Source organism: Mesoplodon mirus (assembly GCF_964341445.2).
Source record: "Mesoplodon mirus genome assembly, chromosome: 1".
NCBI lineage: Eukaryota > Metazoa > Chordata > Mammalia > Artiodactyla > Ziphiidae > Mesoplodon > Mesoplodon mirus.
In genome coordinates, this window is record NC_138976.1 from 23,660,497 (window position 1) to 23,680,100 (window position 19,604).

A 19,604-nucleotide genomic window follows, 5' to 3' on the forward strand; every position below is an offset into this window, starting at 1 on the left:
AGTCCTGACTAGTACAGAGACTTGTCTCAGATTGGCTGGATATTTCTGAGAGTAAAGGATAGGTGAATGTAAAACTGAATCACTTTGCTGTACACCTGAAACTAACACAACATTGTAAATCAACTCTACTCCCATATAAAATAAAAATTAAAAAAAAATCATAGCGAAGTGTTACACATGAAGGAGAGCAAAGAAGAGCCTCATCCTTTAGCTCATGTATGTTATGGGCTGAATGCTTGTGTCCCCCACGACCCCAAGCTTGCAGGTTGCAGCCCTGACCCGCAGTGTGATGGTATCTGGAGGTGATTAGGTTTAGATGAGGTCAAGAGGTTCTCTCTCTGCCATGTGAAGACACAGAAGTCTGTACACCAAGAAGAGGTCTCTCACAAGGAACCAAATCTGCCAGCACCTTGATCTTGGACTTCCCAATGTCTGGAACTGAGAAATGTTGTTTAAGCCTAAATATTTAGTCTATGGTATTTCATTATGGCAGCCCAAGCAGTGTTAAAATTTGTTTCTGAAACAACTTCCATGACCCATCAAGGAACTAAAGTCAGGATATTCCAGAATGCTGTGATCCTAAATACTCGCGCGTCCCTTCACTCTTTTGATTCTTAAAGAAACATTTGTCAGACATCTACAAGGTGTCAGGCACTGTGCCAGGAACTTGAAACTGTGGAAACTAGAGCAGAGTCCCTGCCTTATGGAGCTGACATTCAAAAGGGCCAAAGACATCAAATAATGACAATATAATTAAAACAGGTAAGTGCTATGAAAACAGCACAGGAATGTGGCAGCACAAGAATATGTAAGAGGGGAACCTGACTTGGTCCTTAAAGTGTGAGCTGGCTTCCCCGAGGAAGTGACGTTTGAGCTGAGATCTGAAGGCCTCAGTAAGAGTTACTGCGTGAACCAGAGGAGAGAGCAGGGTTCAGTGCAGCGGGACTCCACATGGGTAAGGCTGGGAGGCTAGAGAGTACAGAAGTCCCCACGGCAGTGGCTGGGCAGGGCAGTTTTAGCTGGAGATGACAACAAGGGAGACAGGGCCTGGATCATTTCATCTAGAAAAATGATAGGAATATGAAGAATGGATTGAAGGCAGATGAGAATTTTGATAAATCCTATTTTATCCTCAATTTCTACTTCAAAATCACATATACTCATCTGGAGAAAAAGTTCCCCACTGGAAACTAGATGCTGAAGGGATTAAGCTGGGACCAGCCTTTGGAGACTGGGAGGCACTGCAGCTACGGCAGACCTCCCTCGGGCCCCTCCCCGTCACACCAAGAGCAATGCTCTCTACTCCCCTCACTCTGCCGAAGGGTTACAATGACATTTCATCAGATGATGTGTCAAACCCCTTTCATGAATTCTAGATTTCAGGATATTCACTTTTATACTGAATTTCTAAAAAAATTTCTAAAACAGGAGTGTTTTATATGACAACTGCTCCCTTACTTGGCGGACCTCATCAGGCAGCCTCAACTATCCCTAGAGTCAGGAAGCACCTTATCATTTAATGTGTAAACCAACAGTGTAGCTAATATGATTTCAGTCTCCTAACAGAAACAAGCAGTATGAAATCAAAAGCAGATATAAAAAACTCAAAAAGCACAAACATCCAGATCATTTAGCCTGGGGGTAAGCATGACCTGAAGGTACATAATTACAACAGAAAGTACTGATATACCGAACTTACCAGAACAGTTTATACTCAGTAGGGAAAAGTTTATTTCATTTGACAACAACCTTTAAAAAACAAAATGCTTTGTAGTTAACCTATGTAGAAAATTAACTTATCTGGAACTCCTCTTGACCAAACAAAATGGATAAATGAAGAACTGTTCTACCTACAAAGTTATCAGGTGACGTCACTAATAGTCAAAGTAGTGTGCTGAATGTTTTACCAACAAAAAGACTAATAGACTAATCTGCCACAAAAAGGAAAGTGCTACTAACCCTAACCCAGCCACAAGAGACCAGAAAACTGGACTTAAAAAAAAATTTATTCCAATCAGAAATACCAAAAGAAACATGTTAACTCTGAAACATTTAACAGATTTCATTTAAACTCATATAGTCACAAAACTCAAAATATCAAACAAAAACAACCACTTTTAATAATGAAACTTTAAAAAAGGAAACATGTAGACTCCTCCACAATTTAGGAGCCATTTAGGCAAGCAAATATTCACTATTAGGCAAAAGGACAGCATTAAAAACTAAAAATCCTCAGATTTAAGGAGAATGCCTATTCAAGTCTTTGATACACATTTATAAGCACGTGAGAAAACAAAGACTATTTTAAAAGAAACCAAGTCTGAGTGCTTACCCTTTCTTTAAATGTGATCTACCACCTCGCTTCCATCTTGACTGCATGCCCCTCACATGACAGTACTTCATCTACACTGAAGTGTTGGTCAACATGGTTGGCTTACCATGAAGCCCTCCAGTACCACCCGTTATCCTCTTATTAAGGTTTGTACAGCCTTATAACTGAGCATCACCACTGTAATCAAGCCAGGGAATTTCAGGTCTCCAAAGATGATTATATATGCACAATTCTGTCTCATTGCACAGTTCGTAATATATAGCAGGTGATTATATAACCAACCATAAAGATGAATATTGACTATTGAGACTAAAGCATCAACTTTGTCTCCAACCACAAATGAAACAAAGACACATATATTTGCCACCGTACAGAGGTTGTGTTTACTCTGTAGTATAGTCCTGAGGGCTCATACCACTCTAAGGGTGTTAAGTATAGAATCCATAACATATTTCTGGTGGCATAAGAATGAAGTATAGGAGGCAAGACCAGAAGTGCCCTGCGCTCATGAGCTGTCTGTGCCACAGAAAGGCCACTTTTAAAGCTTTGCAGATAAGTTATTCACTCATGTTTGCCTTTTCAAAATTATTACCATACTAGTTCACACTGAGGCAAAAACAATAGTTAGAATCTCTTCCTTACTAATAACACATTTTGACTTCTTTTAAATTTCAGACAAAGCTGTTGGCTACCACAAGTTCTGTTGAGTTTTTTGTCAAATTTAAGAAAATATAGGACAACATAAAACCAACCCTGGTAACGTATTTGCAGTTTGGTCTTCAAAAGCTGTAAAAAGTGACAAAGAAATAAAAAAATATAATGAGTTAAAACCATTAAAAAATATTTGTTTTAAATGCCACGTTTGAGATGGCAGAAAAGGAAGCATCCTCCTTCAAATTCTCACTTCACTTGTATTTCACAAAAGTGCTTTAGAGTTTAGATTTCTATCACCTACATGGAGTGTATAGGCAAAAGGAAGCCCCCTGGAACTGAAGGCCAGTGAAGTCTCCTCCCAGGGTCAGGGTGTGACCCCAGGCTAACTCACCGGCCACATGCTGAGCACTCAGATATGCCCAGGAGTGCTGGACACACACGTGAGCAAGGGGGTCAGGCACCATAGTGCCCTTGCCACTCATTCCTGAAACTCAACCCACTTGAAATCCTGACTCTATTCCATAGGCCAAAGGATGCTCCTCTCATTTATTTGGGGTCAAATTCTTGTTTTCTCAAATCCCTACATCTGCACCTTGGTTTCTAGAATTAACTGCCATTTCCAGCACAACGATGTCAAACAGAGCCTTCGTAAAGCTAGTGAGCTTCATTACTGCCTGGCAAATGCTTGATAATGCCTCCTAATCCGTCACAGCTGGAAGGAAGATGTTCCTGTCATTTGACCAGCCGCCCTGCATTGAGAGGTAAACATCTTTTTTGGACTATCTGTCCAGAAACTGAGTAAACTACCAATTGAGACCCTGACTTTATTTTGGTCAGCGTGTGCACATATTCACATGCAATTACCCAGAATGATGGAAGCCTGGTAATAAAACCTACGTGCTCTGCCCCATGTCAGATGCTGGAAGGTAACCTTAACGGCATAATACTTACAGACGTGGAGTTTTAAAATATTGATAAACCACTTTTCTAGGATGTCTCGTATGTTTTATTAGTTATTCAATTGGTGTATGAGTCACTTTGCCTTATTTATCTGGGAAAAAGTACTGAGTTTTTTTCCCCTTCCCTAGAACACTTAGAAACCAGAAAAAAAAATATGAGGTCCTATTAATAGACTTCCAAAATAAAATTTTATGGAAGCATTTTGTTGTTTTTTTAAAGGGAGTTTCAAGAGAACAGGATACTTGACTATGACAAACTACTACTCAAAGGAAAAAGTACCAAAACTCCAAAGCTCCTCACTAAGTTGGCAACAATTCAAAGAAGCTGAGCTAAACAGAATTGGATCTGTAATGCAATTACAGGTTTCCCCCGCATTCCCGTGGAACTTTTTGTAAGCCGAAATGGCATAGAGTGAGGAAGCAATCACCTTTTCTTGTAAAGGCAAAAATCATCTTCGTATTTCTTTTGGTTAGTGAAAACAGGTACTAACGTAGGTCTTTTGTAAAAGCGAAGTGGCATAAAGGAAACTCTGGAGAAGTGGGGGATACCTGTAATATGAACCTTCTTAATGGGATGAGACACCTTTAACAAAATTTAAGTCTCCACATTTTTTGGCAACAAAATAGTGAAATTAATATAAAAATATTTTGGGAAGGTTTAAGGTCACATTGAGAAATACAGAGAAAACTTTCTACCCTAGAAAGCGAAATGGGAGATATCATTAGTTGCTTTAGTCTACCACGTCTAAAGAGAAATAATTTGGATAATGACCATCCCAACAGGTGCTTAGTTTCAAAACGAATACAAACAATTTATCATGAAAAACCTACACATAAGCTGTTTTTCTTCTCTCTTCTGCTCCTTTGTCCTACCACGTATATGTTTAAGTTAACAAAAACTACCCTTTGTAACTCCTCCCAAAAGCAGAGAAGAAATGGAGTAATAGAAGCAAGCCTGAGAAATCATGGGACCTTAAGAGCCTTTCCTCTGGCTGGTCATGGCCACTTATGCTTCAATACAGAAGACTTGTGGAAAAAAGAATCATATATCTTGGCTGTTAGTTTCCTTGTCAAAAGCCATCAGATAGACAGCTATTAACCAGGCAATTAGCCTAAAGTTCTCAGATAATGATTAAAAAAAATACAAACACCCTCCCCCCAAAACCTTAAATTTTCCTACTGAAACCTTTTATTCTGAATTTGTTGGTGCTTAAGAAAAACAGCTTTGCCCGTAATTCACTGTGCCCTGGACTTATGACACCAACTTGTATTTGACCAATTAGAAACAAGGCCAAACTGCATTCTTCTTAGGTCTACTCAGTTGATTAATGGCACTTAACTGATTTCTTTCATATAATCTTTAACAAGAACTCATAAGTCGCATTAATTATGCCCCAAGAGATGAGGGACCGATGGTAATTCAGATGGGCACCTCTGAAAAGATTTGTCAGTTTCCTGTCCCGTTCTAGCCAGATTTTTTGGAAAACCTTAGGGAAAGACTGAAATTCCCCACCAATCTGAGACTGCATGCGAGTTTTTACAACATTAACTGGAAAAAACAAGATCCCCAACATGGCCCCCAACAGGCCCCCGCAGATAAAATCATTGACCAAATGAGCACCGTGGGTTGTTGCCGTAGGCAGGTGCTCCTTGATGGGACCTCGAAGGCCAAAAAAAAGGACATTGCTGAATCCGTTACGGAAAAGAACAGGCACCAAGCCTCGATAATACTCTCTAATTCCATGGCATTTCAGTGCTTTGAAAGCCTGATAAGTGTTTGTAAATTTGTCATGATGCTTGTGGTCTTGAAGCAATGTTTGAACCCTTTCCAATGGAGTGAAAATTGCTTCTGTCGTTCCTGCAAGTACTGCGGCCAGGCTACGGGTTGCAAACTCCGGGGTACTGATATGCTTACGGAGAAGGCAAGATAAATCCTCATACAGACCAAACATAAGTGCCAGTGTAGTCGTCTTCTGCATTAAAGGGGGAAGGATTCCGCGATACAAGTTTCGAAACCCATCCCTCCTCAACTGAAGTACTGCATCCCGGGTTTTGATTCCATACAGCTGTTGCCGAAAGAGGACCTTCTGAATGGGAAATGTGATGGCTATATTGTTGAAAGCCGCACAGCAGCCACACAAGTAATGCTTCATTTCACTAACACTTGCAATATGAGGTGCTATATCTTGCTTTGAAGATGTTAGGATTGGTGGCCTCTTTTCATGAGCTTCTGAATCCATCGTGTTGCTTAAGATCTTCTTCGGGAAGGATTTTTTTAACCTATAAGTAATAAAATGATAATAGGTAAACCTTTATATACAGTGCTAAACATATGAAAATTTCCCCTAATCCTTCCTCCAATTTCTGGACTCTATTACATTTTTCCCTTTTAAACTAGATCAGTGTTTCTTCAAGTATTTTTGGAGGGCCCTGAGGCCCTTTCAGCAGTCCAGGAGGTCCTCCCCTTTCCAACTACATATCCATGTGAGGCTGGATTTTCTGCACATACTTCAACTAAAACAACTTATCACAACAGAACAAATGCAGAGGTAGATATGAGACTCCACCAACCTTTTAAGTCAGACGTTAAACAGACTTACAAAACTGTAAAACATACTTATTAATTTTTTAGGGGGGAAATAATTATTTTTCATGAAAATGTGTTGATTATATTAACATGAATGGGTTTATCATTGTTAAAGTGAATTCATAAATATTTTAAAATTTTGTTTTTATTTCTAAGACCATGAATATTAATCTGTATAAATAAAGGCTCTTTGGGGTCCACAAAAATTTTTTAAGTGTAAAGCGGTCCTGAGACCAAAAAATTTGAGAACCACTGGACTAGTTCATATGTAATGCCTACACTACATAATGGTACATGCTGTTATCCTTCTGAAACAAAGTCCTCTCATGAGAAATAAAATAGCAAGACATACATTCAGTCATTCTGTTCACTAACACTTACTATCTACTGTAAACTAGGCCCTCTGCTAAGTGCTAGAGATTCAAAGACAAGGAACTTGCAATCTAACAGAAGGCTCTGCCAAGGTATACAATCACTCCACAGTGTAATACCTTCTATGATAAATATATACTATGGGAACACAGGTTAAGGGACAGTGAGTATACACTTTGTGAGGTGGAGGCTGCGAGAACAGGGTCAAGGAAGGCCTGCAGGTATATACTAAGCACAATTTTCACATATTTAATTCTCAAAACACCTCCATAAAGTAAACATTATTTTCCCAGTTTTACAAATGGAAAAACCAATACTCATCTTCATCCAAGGTAGTTAGTAACTGGTGGAGCTGGCATCTTGAAATGAAGTCTGCCTGCAGAGTTCATGTTCCTGCTGTCATACCACAGATGGCAATGACTTTGGGAGGCTGCCTTGGGACAAAGAGTGGCCGTACCAGACGGCCGTACCAGACCATGCTGAAAAAGATTTGAAGCCTAAATACACAAGCTTAGCCCACTGAATGGAATGAAGGCAAGGTCCTACCCCTAGAATACAACTGCTTTTTAAAATGGCAAGATCATTCCTTGCCAGTCATCTATAACCTGATTAAAAACAAGCAAAGGACTTAACAGACACTTCTCCAAAGAAGATGTACAAATGGCCAACGGACATATGAAAAGATGCTCAACATCACTTATTATCAGAGAAATGCAAATGAAAACCTCATACCCATTAGGACAGCTACTATTAAAAAAAAAAAAAAAGAAAATAACAAGCGTTAGTGGGGATGCAAAATGGTGCAACCACTATGGAAAAACAGTATGGCAGTTCTTCAAAAAATTAAAAATAGAACTACCATATGATATCATCGCCAATTCCACTTCTGGGTATATATCCAAAAGAATTTACTGTAGGGTCTCCAAGAGAGATTTGTACATCCAAGTTCACAGCAGAACTATTCACAAATAGCCAAGAGGTGAAAGCATCCCAAGTGTCCCCTGATGAACGAATGGATAAACAAAACATGGTATGTACATACAACAGAATATTATGTGGCCTTAAAAAGGAAGGAAATCCTGTCACATGCTACAACATGGATGAACCTTGAGGATAAGTGAAATAAGCCAGTCATAAAATGGCAAATACAGTGTAATTCCACTTATATGAGGTACCTAAAGTAGTCAAATTCATAGAGATGAATAGTGGTTATTATCAGGGGTTGGGGGAGGTGGGAACAGTTATTGTTTAATGGGTATAGTTTCAGTTCTGCAAGATGAAAAATTTCCGGAAATCTGTTTTATAACAATGTAAATATACTTAATGTTACTGAACTTACACTTAAAATTGGTTAAGATGGTAAATCTTATGAATTTTAATTTTTAATTAATTAATTTATTTATTATTTTTGAGGGGGGCTGTGTTGGGTCTTCATTGCTGTGCGCGGACTTTTCCTAGTTGCAGTGAGCGGGGGCTACTCTTTGTTGTGGTGCGTGGGCTTCTCATTGCAGTGGTTTCTTTTGTCGTGGAGCACGGGCTCTAGGGCACGCGGGCTTCAGTAGTTGTGGTGCGTGGGATCAGTAGTTGTGCCTCGCGGGCTGTAGGGCGCAGGCCCAGTAGTTGTGGTGCACGGGCTTGGTTGCTCCATGGCATGTGGGATCTTCCCAGCCCAGGGCTCGAACCCGTGTCCCCTGCATTGGCAGGTGGACTCCCAACCACTGCACCACCAGGAAAGTCCCTGATTTTTTTTTAAACCACAGTTTCAATTATAAATAAATAAGAACAAAATAAGTCAGGTAAACCATCTAGCTCTTTGACTTATGACAAAAACAAACAAAAAACAAGTTCCTTTTTTTCCCCCTCCCCATACACACACGTTGCTGTAAACCGCTAAGCATCAGGACAAAAGGTGTTAAAGAGAAATGTCATCATGTGAAGGCAGAGCAGAGTGAGGCACATAATCAGAAAGCATCAGTTCTTGAGGAGCTTATATGTGCAGGAGCCACACACATGTAACATAAAATATGGAACACACATACACAACTCTAATTTTCCTTCTAGAAATATAGCCTAGGGAAAGAATTATTAACAAGAGAGGTACACAAAGACTCAACTATAGGACAATTACAATGCTTTTAACAGAAATATGGAGTAAAAATTAAATGCGCAACAGTAAGGGACACACTGCGTACATGAAGATGTAGCCACCTGATGGGATGTCATATAGGTACTAAAAATAAAAGAGTATTTATATTTAAGGTTCAGTATATTAATTTTGAATTTTTAATGGTATTAATGGATAGCTGTGAGTCCTTTTTTTGATCAGTAAAGTGTTACAGAAGAAAAAATAAAGGAGAATATTTTTATTGACCTGGCACAATCCTTTTATCAATATACATATAGAAAAGCCAAAATAAGTAGTTTACATTTTCTAATTTCATAATAATGCTGTATTTTCCTTTTCTATATTTTTCAAGTTGAATTTGTCTCAATTTACTCTATTTTCAAAAGTTGGAGACTGACAAAACTAAGGTCTAATCAGGACAAGGCCAACAGTGACAGAAGGATGTGACAAAGTTCCCAAGTGAACAAAGGCAAATTGCTGTACCTCTCTGAGGCTGCTTCCACAGTTATAACGGGCCAATGCCACCCACCCTGCACACTGAGGCAGAAGTCAGCTAAAGAGTACAGTGCACCAGGTCCCACTGCTGTTCTGGGGACACAGTGAGCACTGTACTGATTTTTGTATTTGCTTCATTCAGACTTACAGGATAACATTATCAAGAAGACTTTCATTTACTTTTGTTGGGAATTTCTTCTTCTTTGCCTGCTTTTACACTGGCCTCCTCAGTATACTAAGAGATTTTAATTCAACCAACTTATTCAACTCCTGTAATGTTCAGAGATTAGAGATAAAAGCACGCTGGCCTCGGGAGATACGACATGCAAACAATTGGACCACAGTGTGGTAAATGCAACCACAGAAATATATAGAAGGTATCAAGGCCCCACAGAGGAAGGGGTCATTAATTAGCTGTCTGGAGGGAAAGACAGGGGGGTCTGTGACCTCTGGGCAGGGCTCTGAAAGGTGAATAGGACTCTGGATGTACCTAAGGGTGAGGCACATTTTAGCCAAAGGCAGCACAGGCTAAGGTGTAGGCCCCGTGTCAAAGGAGCAGCAGCATCACATTCCTGAGGAGGGTGTCTGGCTGGAGCTTAATGTGGGTGTGAGTTGGATGGGTGGCAGACGATGATGGAAAAGCAGGCTAGGACCTGCATTACCAGAGACCCTCAGGATGATCCCAAGACCCTCTGGTGCTACTATGTACTATTTTTTTCCTTTCTCATGTGAAACTAATAGAAACAAATTATTTTCCTTAGGCATGTTACACCTAGATCTGTGTGCCCTTTTCCCAGAAGACAGACTATATTAAGAAGAAAATGTAACATCTGTACACTCTAGCCCAATGCCTCTTTGTTTGTAGTTGGACTGGCTTGCTATCACATTTCTGTTAGAAAAGATAAACGTGCCCTCAGTTGAGAAGACTTATGCCTGGAAACCACTGCAGGCCTGAAGTCTGCCATAAGGAAGGTAATAAAAGGGGTCAGGAATCTTCTCCCCGCTGTCACCTGGTCACACCTGTAGAAGTAGACAGCACCAGAGCCCCAACCTTTCACTGTCCACCCCCAACACCAGGGCAGCCACACTACTCCTGGGCACCAAAACTCTGTGTTCATTTGAATAAACCTCTCCTTTGGAATAGGCTAGAGGAGTGGGACTTGTCTCTAAATGCTGCTTAGCACTATCATGATGGGGAATAAAGGGACAGTAAAAAACTGTCCCCTGACATTCTAAAAATTTGTTCCACTGTAATTTAAATAACCAAAGAAAGGCCCGGCTCAGAGAGAGGAATTATTTCTAACTTTGGCAGGTATTAAAGCAGTTAGATTATGAAGTCACCAATATGCTTTACCAAGAGGCCAGAATACTTGGAGCTGGGCTGCTCGTAGATCCAATAAAACAACAAATGAATCATTTAAACAAAAATTCACAGAAGAAATGTATATTACTTTAGAAAAAGTTACACATTAAATTTATACATTAAAAATACACTTAATAGAGCAGGACTTCCCTGGTGGCATAGTGGTTAAGAATCTGCCTGCCATTCCCTGGTGGCGCAGTGGTTAAGAATCCACCTGCCAATGCAGGAGACACAGGTTTGAGCCCTGGTCCGGGAAGATCCCACAAGCCGTGGAGAAACTAAGCCTGTGCGCCACAACTACTGAGCCCGCAAGCCACAACTACTGAAGCCCACGCGCCTAGAGCCCGTGCTCCCAACAAGAAGCCACCACGAGAAGCCTGTGCACCACAACAAAGAGTAGCCCCCACTCGCAGCAACGAGAAAAAGCCCGCGTGCAGCAACGAAGACCCAATGCAGCCAAAAATAAAATAAAATAAATAAATTTATATTAAAAAAAAAAAACAAAGAATCCGCCTGCCAATGCAGGGGATGCGGGTTTGAGCCCTGGTCCAGGAAGATCCCACATGCCACGGAGCAACTAAGCCCATGCACCTAGAGCCCATGCTCTGCAACAAGAGAAGCCACCGCAATGAGAAGCCCACAAACCGCAACGAAGAGTAGCCTCCGCTCACTGCAACTAGAGAAAGCCCGTGCGCAGCAGCAAAGACCCAACGCAGCCAAAAATAATTTAAAAAAAAAAAGAAAGAAATATGCAGCAACGTGGATGACTCTAGAGATTATCAAACTAAGTGAAGCAAGTCAGAAAGAGAAAGAGAAAGACAAATACCATTTGGTATCACTTATACGTGGAATCTAAAATATGATACAAACGAACTTGAACTTATCTACCAAATAGAAACAGACTCACAGACATAGAGAACAGACTTATGGTTGCCAAGGGGAAGCGGGTTGGGAGAGGGATGCAGTGGGTGTTTAGGATTAGCAGATGCAAATTATTATATAGAGAATGGATAAACAACAAGGTCCTACTCTATGGTACAGGGAACTATATTCAATATCCTGTGATAAACCATAATGGAAAAGAATATGAAAAAGAATGCATATATGTATAACTGAATCACCACAACTACTGAGCCTGCGCTCTGGAGCCTGCGAGCCATAACTGCTGAAGCTCGTGCACCTAGAGACCGTGCTCCGCAACAAGAGAAGCCACTGCAGTGAGAGGCCCATGCACTGCAGCGAAGAGTGGCCCCCGCTCGCCACAACTGTAGAAAGCCCAGGCGCAGCAATGAAGACCCAACGCAGACATACATACATACACACAATTCAGCATTTTTCATTTTTATTGACCATTTGAATTTTTAGTACTGTAAAATTTCACATTATCCATTTTTCTGTAGGCACTTTGTTTTTTTCCTTGTTGATTTGGAAAATTTCTTTGTGAATGAAGAAAATCAATCCTAGTTATATTAATCAAGTTGTGGCATATACTTTCCCTACTTTGTATCATTTTTGTGATGCTGAAGTTCCTAATATGGATATGAAATCTATTGATCTTGGCTTCTAGGTTTTCTGTCCTTCATAGAAGGCCTTCATTATTCTAAAATTATAAACAAGTAATCCATGCTTCCTTCTACAACTTCTATGGTTTCATTTACCATCTGTATTTTAATTTCTCTGGAATTTCAGTATAAGGAATGAAGCAAAGATAAGAGATTGCCTAGAAACTGACTGATGAGCCTTCTTTTCCTCACGGGTTAGCATCATCTAAATACTCACAAGCATCTGCATTTATTTCTGCACTCCACTCTGTTCCACAATAGCCTTGTATTTCTTCTCTAGGTCCAACTGATTTTAACCTGCTGTAGCATCAGAATAGATTTCATCAACTAGTAGGGCTTTCCCTTTTACTCTTGTCAGAATCATCAGTTTTCCGGGCTCTTACACTTTTCCAGGTAAACTTTAGTGTATTTTTGTCATATTCCTCCCCAAAATCTTGGTATTTTATGGCAGAATTGACTTTATAAATTTAAAGTACTGTCACTTTTTCAAAATTGAACCTTAAAAAAAAAATTGTACCCTACTTTACAAGGATGTGATATCTTCCTGTTTACTTGTTTCTTTTTACAAACCTTAGCATTAAAATTTTTTTTTCATATAGACCTTGAAAGGTATTTTACCTTTTCGGTCCCTATTATGAGAGGGTTGTTTTCTTCCAATTAATTTTCTAACTGCTTTTTGTCTGCATATGAAAAAGCTACCAATTCCTGTGTATTAAAGTTAGAAGCAGCCAATAGTCCTGTATTTCTCAGTTTTTTGGTGGATTTGCTTGTTTCTACTATATATCACAAATAATTTTGCCTTCTCCATTATAGTATGCACCTTTCTTTCTTCTTATTGGATTGGCATATACCTCCTGAACATAATTAAATTATGGTAATAGTAAACATCCTTATACTTTGACATCTGTGACAACTCCACAGGGATTAACTGTGAAGCATGACACTGGCTTTTGGTTTGAGGAGGAAGTTCTCGTCATCTGAGTGTTCATAATCCAAGTCCTAGCAGTTTCAAGTTTACAGAGGGAAAAAAGTCATCATGACACAAAAATATTCACTGATCAATTGGCCCATATAAAATTTGTTCCCTCTCAAGTAATATTTCCCGTTTGCCATCTATCCCTGCCCATCTTTAGGATTGTTCTGCAAACATGAAGTGGAGCATGTCTTCCCAGTGCTATCATATAATTTCATCTGACAAATTATACTATAACTCCCAAATCTTCATTCTGCATTCATGCTAAGAATCAGTATATCCGCAATTATAATTGAAGCCCCTGTCCCCTGTTATTTACTAGGAAATTGGTTTCCCATTAAAAATGGATTCCATTTTTCTAGTACTAATGGTCAACTGATAATAAGGGTCTCTTAGAATTTCCAAACACGGGAGGGATGTACATTGATTCCTGTTTTACTACCACCTCCACCCCTTTCCACTGCCACTAAGTCAGGAATCTATTTTGAACTTAGGTCAGATGCTTTTAGGAAGCTACTGAGAAGATCATACGGATACTGGAAACAGAGCCAGTGTAACATTTAACAGATAGTTAATTGCCTGGGTTCAAATTCTGGCTCCACTACACATCTATTGTGTGACCTCCAGCAAGTTACTCAATATCTCTGTGGCTTAGTTTCCTCGTTTATAAAATAAGAATGTTACCTACCTCATAGGTCGGCCAATTAACTGAATTAATACATGTGAAGCACCCAGGAAAGTAGTCTACAGCACAGCAGGTGGCTCAACAAGGATAAACTATTATTATTGTTCTTTTCTGATGTATTCATTTGGTGTATACATTAGTGTATTTCTCACCCTTGCAATATGGAGGTGAATCCCACTTGGCCACAGTGAAATATTCCTTTAATGTGTCATTAAATACAGTTTGCTAACATTTTATTTAAAAATTTTAAAATTTCACATCACTATTCATAACATACCAAGTTTCCAATTTCAGTACTATCTTCATGTCAAGTTCAGGTGTCAATGTTCCACTGGCTTTGTAAAAGAAATCTGTCATTTTTCCTTCTTTAAGCTGGTGAACAATTTAAATCTTATAATTATCTTTTTCTTGAAAGTTAAAAGAATTCACCTGAAACACCATCTGGGACTGGTGTTTTGGGGGATGGTAGCTTTTTGATAACTTTCTCAATTTCTTCCATTGTTAGGTCTGTTAGGTTCTCTCTTCTGGAGTCAACTTTGATAACTGGAGTTCCTTAAAAAAAAAAAAAGTCTGGTTTATTTATATAGTCTTATAAAGCACTTGCTGTTTTAAAAAAACACTTCTAATCTTGTGTGCCTATATTCACTTTTTTCTTGAGCAGGGTAGTCAGTTTACCTAATTCACATTCCTCTCATCCCAGCAAAGAACCAGTTCTTAAATTTAGCAATTTTACTATTTTTCAGTTTTTAAATTTCTTTTTCCTCTTTATCATCTCATTTCTCCTGCTTTGTCTGGGTTTATTTTCTTCTAATTTATTGAAGGGAAATTTCTTATTTTTATTTATTCTTTGTTTCATAATTTGAGTGTTTAAGGCTATATATTTTGCTTTAAGCAAAACCTTGACTATTACTTTTTAAGACATTCCATGGAGAGTTTTGGTCTAATTGGCAGTCACCTTACCATCTGTACCATCTTGTGTTTCTTCACCACAGTGGCTTTGACCTGGGGTGATATGCACCCTTTCCAGAGTCCAAGCCTGTTTAGGCTTCGTACATCGCAGCATATCCTTAATTTACGCTCAGGGGAAGAGCATCTTTCTCGTGGCCCACAGGAAAGATCCTGCAGGGATGGACCCTGATATCTGGCAACTGGCCTCCAGTCTTAAAAGGTTTGATGACAAATACACCTTGAGGTTGACCTTCATCAGTGGCAGAACAAAGCAGCAGCAGGCAGCCAAGTTCCCCAAGTCCATTGCTAAGTTTTTTGACCACAGCAGGACACTGGTCATGGATGCATATGAGCCTGAAGTATCCAGGCTCCATAACAGTCTCACCCCAGAAAGAAAAATAAAATAGCCACTTCTAAAAGCAGCCATCTTTCTGCTAGATCATGCTGAAATACAGGGTGAGGGGGAAAGAAACTGAGATCTTAAAATGAAGAAAGAAAGAAATGTTAAAAATGTCCCTGTTTTGTTCTGAACTTTTAGTCCATCCAGGAAAAATAGGATTTTCCAGCACAGATATGAGAAGCTGTAGCTCTGATATCTAGGTGGGACCTCCCTAACCTGCTGATCCCATTGTTTTGACGTGCTTTTCTAGGAAAGCGTTTTTCCTAAAAGCTGTATAGACTTCTTCAACACCTGAAGTACTTCATGTAGTATGAGCATTGTGCCAAGGAACATCTGAAGACTCAATTTTTAAACTTGTTAACCTGTTGCTGACTAATTGTGCTAACTCCCCTTTCAACAGCTGTTTCCCTTAATTCAGCTACAACTCCTTATGTATGACAGCTGTCCTTCACACACAGCTTTTGTGGGTATGCATAAGTCTGACTTAGGGAGAATTGAAAAAACAAACAAAAAAAACCCCACAGCTTTTTAATTTGTTTAAAACAGACATTCTGTCTGTTACATTTTGTGCTGTTAACCAGTGAAAGGAATCAATGGCATTTTAAGAAAAATTGTTTTATAAATGCTTGAGAAGTTCCCCAGGGTACAAAGTTTGATAATTATTAATCAGTCTTCTACACACTTACTGCTTATCACTTTAGCTGCCAGACAGGAGTTTAAACTCTCATCAGTACTATACTTGCCAATCTAAGATTAACCAACAGTTAAAAACAACTTAGCATAGAAATACTTTATGTAATGCTTTGCTCTTCTTCAGTTTCAGGACTAAATGTTAAAATCAACAGAAGTATCCAGATGTATGTGTTATTATACCATAACACGTTGTGACAATTTATGAATGTAAAAAAGTTTCATTTTTACCTACTAAACACATAACAATATATTTTAAATTATAAAGTCACTACCTACCAGCTGTTTAACAATATATGTTCCTTGATAACACAAACCCAGTTACTTAAACACTTGAACAACAAAATTTTGTCCATGTTCACTTTTAAGTTTTACTGGAATGGCACTTGCATTACTTTCCAAAATTTTGCAAATTAAAGTTACTTCAACTAGTTTTGTCATGACTCTTTGGGTCTGTTATTAAACAGATAGAAAACTGTGGCTAACAGAAGTTAGCCAGTCATTTATTGACCGCTGTACTGAACTATTCTAAGAAATTTAAAGAACATTAGTGTACATTTAGGGTCTCAGATTTTTAAAAACAGGCCGGGACATAGAAAAAAGGAATGTAATGAAACCTTTCCAGACTTCACAGATTTAAAGCTTCCCCCCTCATTTTGTCCTACACACCAGGATCGTGTGAATAGGTTCTTAATTTGGCAAGAGAACAAAGGCTAGTGTGCACAGTATTCTGTAGCAGTGGACTTTAAATTTTTTCATGTTTATTCTGTGAACATGACTAAATTTCTTTGCTAAACTTTCCTCTATATTTAAATTCTTTAACATGGATAATAATTCTTTGCACTTTATTGCAAAATTTATCTACCATAACTTTACATTTGTTTGCTACCTAAAACACTCAACCTATGTTAACATTAGGAAGCAAAGTTAATTACGCTGACTTTCAAGCAACTCCAAGAGTCAATCAAACTTCTGTGGCGTAAGAAAACAGTGTAAGGTCTAAATGCTCACTGTGATTTATAGCCCACGTGGATAAGACCGAGATGTGATCCATCACAAAGGTCTCTGTGCAAAAACTGGGGAGAAAGCAATTGTAATTCTCAAAGGATGTTAACTCCCACAAGTCAGCAGGTCTGAGTCAGCATTCAGGACAAGATTAAACTGGGTTCTAGTCCTAGTAAGGACACTATCTTACTACTATAAATACAAAGCCATGTCTACAATTTAAAAATCCATTTCTCTGGGCTTACTTTAATCTACCAAAGGAGAGACCAGACAAGTCCACTCCTCTTAAAGGTAACAGCTTGTGATCTTTCCCCGAGATGCACTCAAGGTGACTCCAGATCCAAAGTGCCTGACCTGTGCTCTGGAACCACTAGCGGATCTGACCGGTCCTAGCACCTTTTGATTTTATGGAATCCCTTCGAAACAAGGTCAGAGGAAGCTCAGACTAGCAAGGGCACTACACAGTTATTTAAGGTTTTCTGTTTCACAGCTTGCAGGTAGAGAAACAGAAGGTGGGGATTAAGACCAGACGTGTACAGCTCTAAGGAGCAAAAAAAAAAAAACGGTAAATATAGCTGAGGCATCGACACGCTCCACCTAGATAAGCTTAACACTAAATAATTGGTACAGAGATTTTCAATTAACAACAATGCCCCCCGCATCTCCGAAAAAAGCACTGTACCACCGAGTTTCCCACAACGCGAAGCAACATGGTGTCGCAAAATAACCATTGTCTGACTGTGTGGCTGAACTTACCGCTCTCCAGGCGTCCATTTCCCCGGTCTGTAGTAAGGGGGAGGGGATGGTGGCGGACGGGGTCGACCAAGGCCCTTCCGTCCCGGACATTCAACGGAGCCAGGGGTCCCGGAATCCCAGACCCCGAGAGGGCAGGCGCCCTTCCGCGGTTCCAACGCCGCTCTCCCGGGCCGCAGGCAAAGCCCGGCCCCTCCCCGCCCCGCTCTCGAGGCGCGAGGCACCTTCCTTCCCGGGGCGCGCCCAAATGAACGCACTGCCTCCTCCGCCGGAAAGGCTCGTTCCGGTAGTCGGACGGCGCTCCCGGCCCAGCGAAGCCCGGCAGCGGGCGGCAGAGCTGGGAGGCAAGAACTGGGCCCTGCAGGTCCCACCCGGGATGGCGCGCGCGGGAACGGCGGGGCGCACCGGGGGGGCGCACTGCGCGCGCGCGGAGGGGGCGGGTGAGTCCTCAACGGCCGCGCCAGAGGGCCGTGCAGGCGGCCTCCTCAGACCCTCCTTCGTGCTTCCACTCACTCCACGCGGAGGCCGGGGGAGCCCCGTGCTTTCCTCTCGGCCGCTTCCTGTACTCACCCATCGCCGCGGGCGCCCGGCTTCACGCCCGGTTACGGCCCGCCTGCAGGTCGGCGAGCTCGCGAGCCCGCGAGCCAGCGAGCCGGCGCAGGCGCAGACCTTGACCGACCCGAGCTCAGGGCGGAGCGTGACGCGCTCTATGCCGTCGAGCCCGGTCACGTGAGGGAGACGCCGCCGCGCCGCCTCTCTCTAAACCCGCGGAGGGTCGAGTGACGCTGGCCAGCTCCTGGCAGCGGTTCGGCGCGGCAGGGCAGGTGTAGGGTCATCCATCACACCTATTGTCAGGCTTTCGGGTTCCACTTGCTGGAATGCCGTACCTTTGGTGCCGTACGGTGGCCTTGCCGTGCCACAAACAGCCAACGCGTTCTCTAATGCGCAGCCTGCGGGAGGACCACTGGGAAGTGATAGTGTGCGTGGCAAGCGCACGTGCGCCCAGGCCTTAAAAGTCCCCGCCTCGCTTCCCTTTGTATCCTTCGTTAGATTTCATCAAACCCTTGGAGTGGCCTTGTGTCAGCTACTGATACTGCAGTTCACAGAACACCTGTGTGTGCTTTAGAATATACAAATCATTAAAAAAAACCTGTTTCTTTTCAGTCTCAGACAACTTGCACGTCTTGGACTTCACTGCACCCGGAGTTAGGAGGCCTAGGCCTAGGTCAGGGCCTAGCCCTGACCCTTGCTGGGAGTGACCTCGGACAAGTCACTGGTCCCTGAGCCCCAGATCTCTGAAAAGTAACGCCGGCCTTGCATGCATCCTTTGGCCCTTGTAAGAATCACTGGGAATAATGATCTGACTCTAACTTATAAACTGGAAGGCACACAGATGTGAGGGGTTGAAGGAAATGGAAAGGTCAGCCTGGAGAGCAACAGCGAGGCTCCTCAGGAGGTTCATCAAATATGTGAAGTGTATGCTCTTTACTTGGAATTAGTCCAATAAGCAACTCCACTGGAGTGAAATACGGGATGGCTATAGGTGGGTGGCTCTCCCGGCCCACTTCCCCTGAGAGCACTTTGTAGATATTGACTCCAAAATTTTGTCTCATCTGCTTGAGTTGGCCTGATTAACTGCTTCTTGGGATGTGAGAGATCATGCTACCTAATTTCAGCAAATGTTCTGCTGAGGTACCTACT

General features: G+C 41.1%; 1 protein-coding gene across 3 annotated transcripts; it reads right to left on the reverse strand.

Annotated features, from left to right (window-relative positions):
• Window positions 1-1,988: 1,988 nt before the first annotated feature.
• Window positions 1,989-18,795, reverse strand: SLC25A51 (solute carrier family 25 member 51). Of its 3 annotated transcripts, none has more exons than XM_082644503.1 (3): window positions 18,474-18,795; window positions 14,385-14,659; window positions 1,989-6,225 (listed from the first exon to the last, which is right to left on the reverse strand). In XM_082644503.1, exons 2-3 carry the CDS (start codon window positions 14,462-14,464, stop codon window positions 5,295-5,297), a joined length of 1,011 nt encoding a protein of 336 aa, XP_082500629.1. In that variant the 5' UTR covers window positions 14,465-14,659; window positions 18,474-18,795; the 3' UTR covers window positions 1,989-5,294. The 3 variants fall into 3 exon arrangements, with proteins under 3 accessions (XP_082500629.1, XP_082500628.1, XP_082500630.1); XM_082644502.1 differs by lacking the exon at window positions 18,474-18,795 and adding an exon at window positions 17,907-18,213; XM_082644504.1 differs by lacking the exon at window positions 18,474-18,795 and adding an exon at window positions 17,907-18,198 and having other exon boundaries at window positions 14,537-14,659.
• Between the last annotated feature and the right edge of the window lie 809 nt (window positions 18,796-19,604).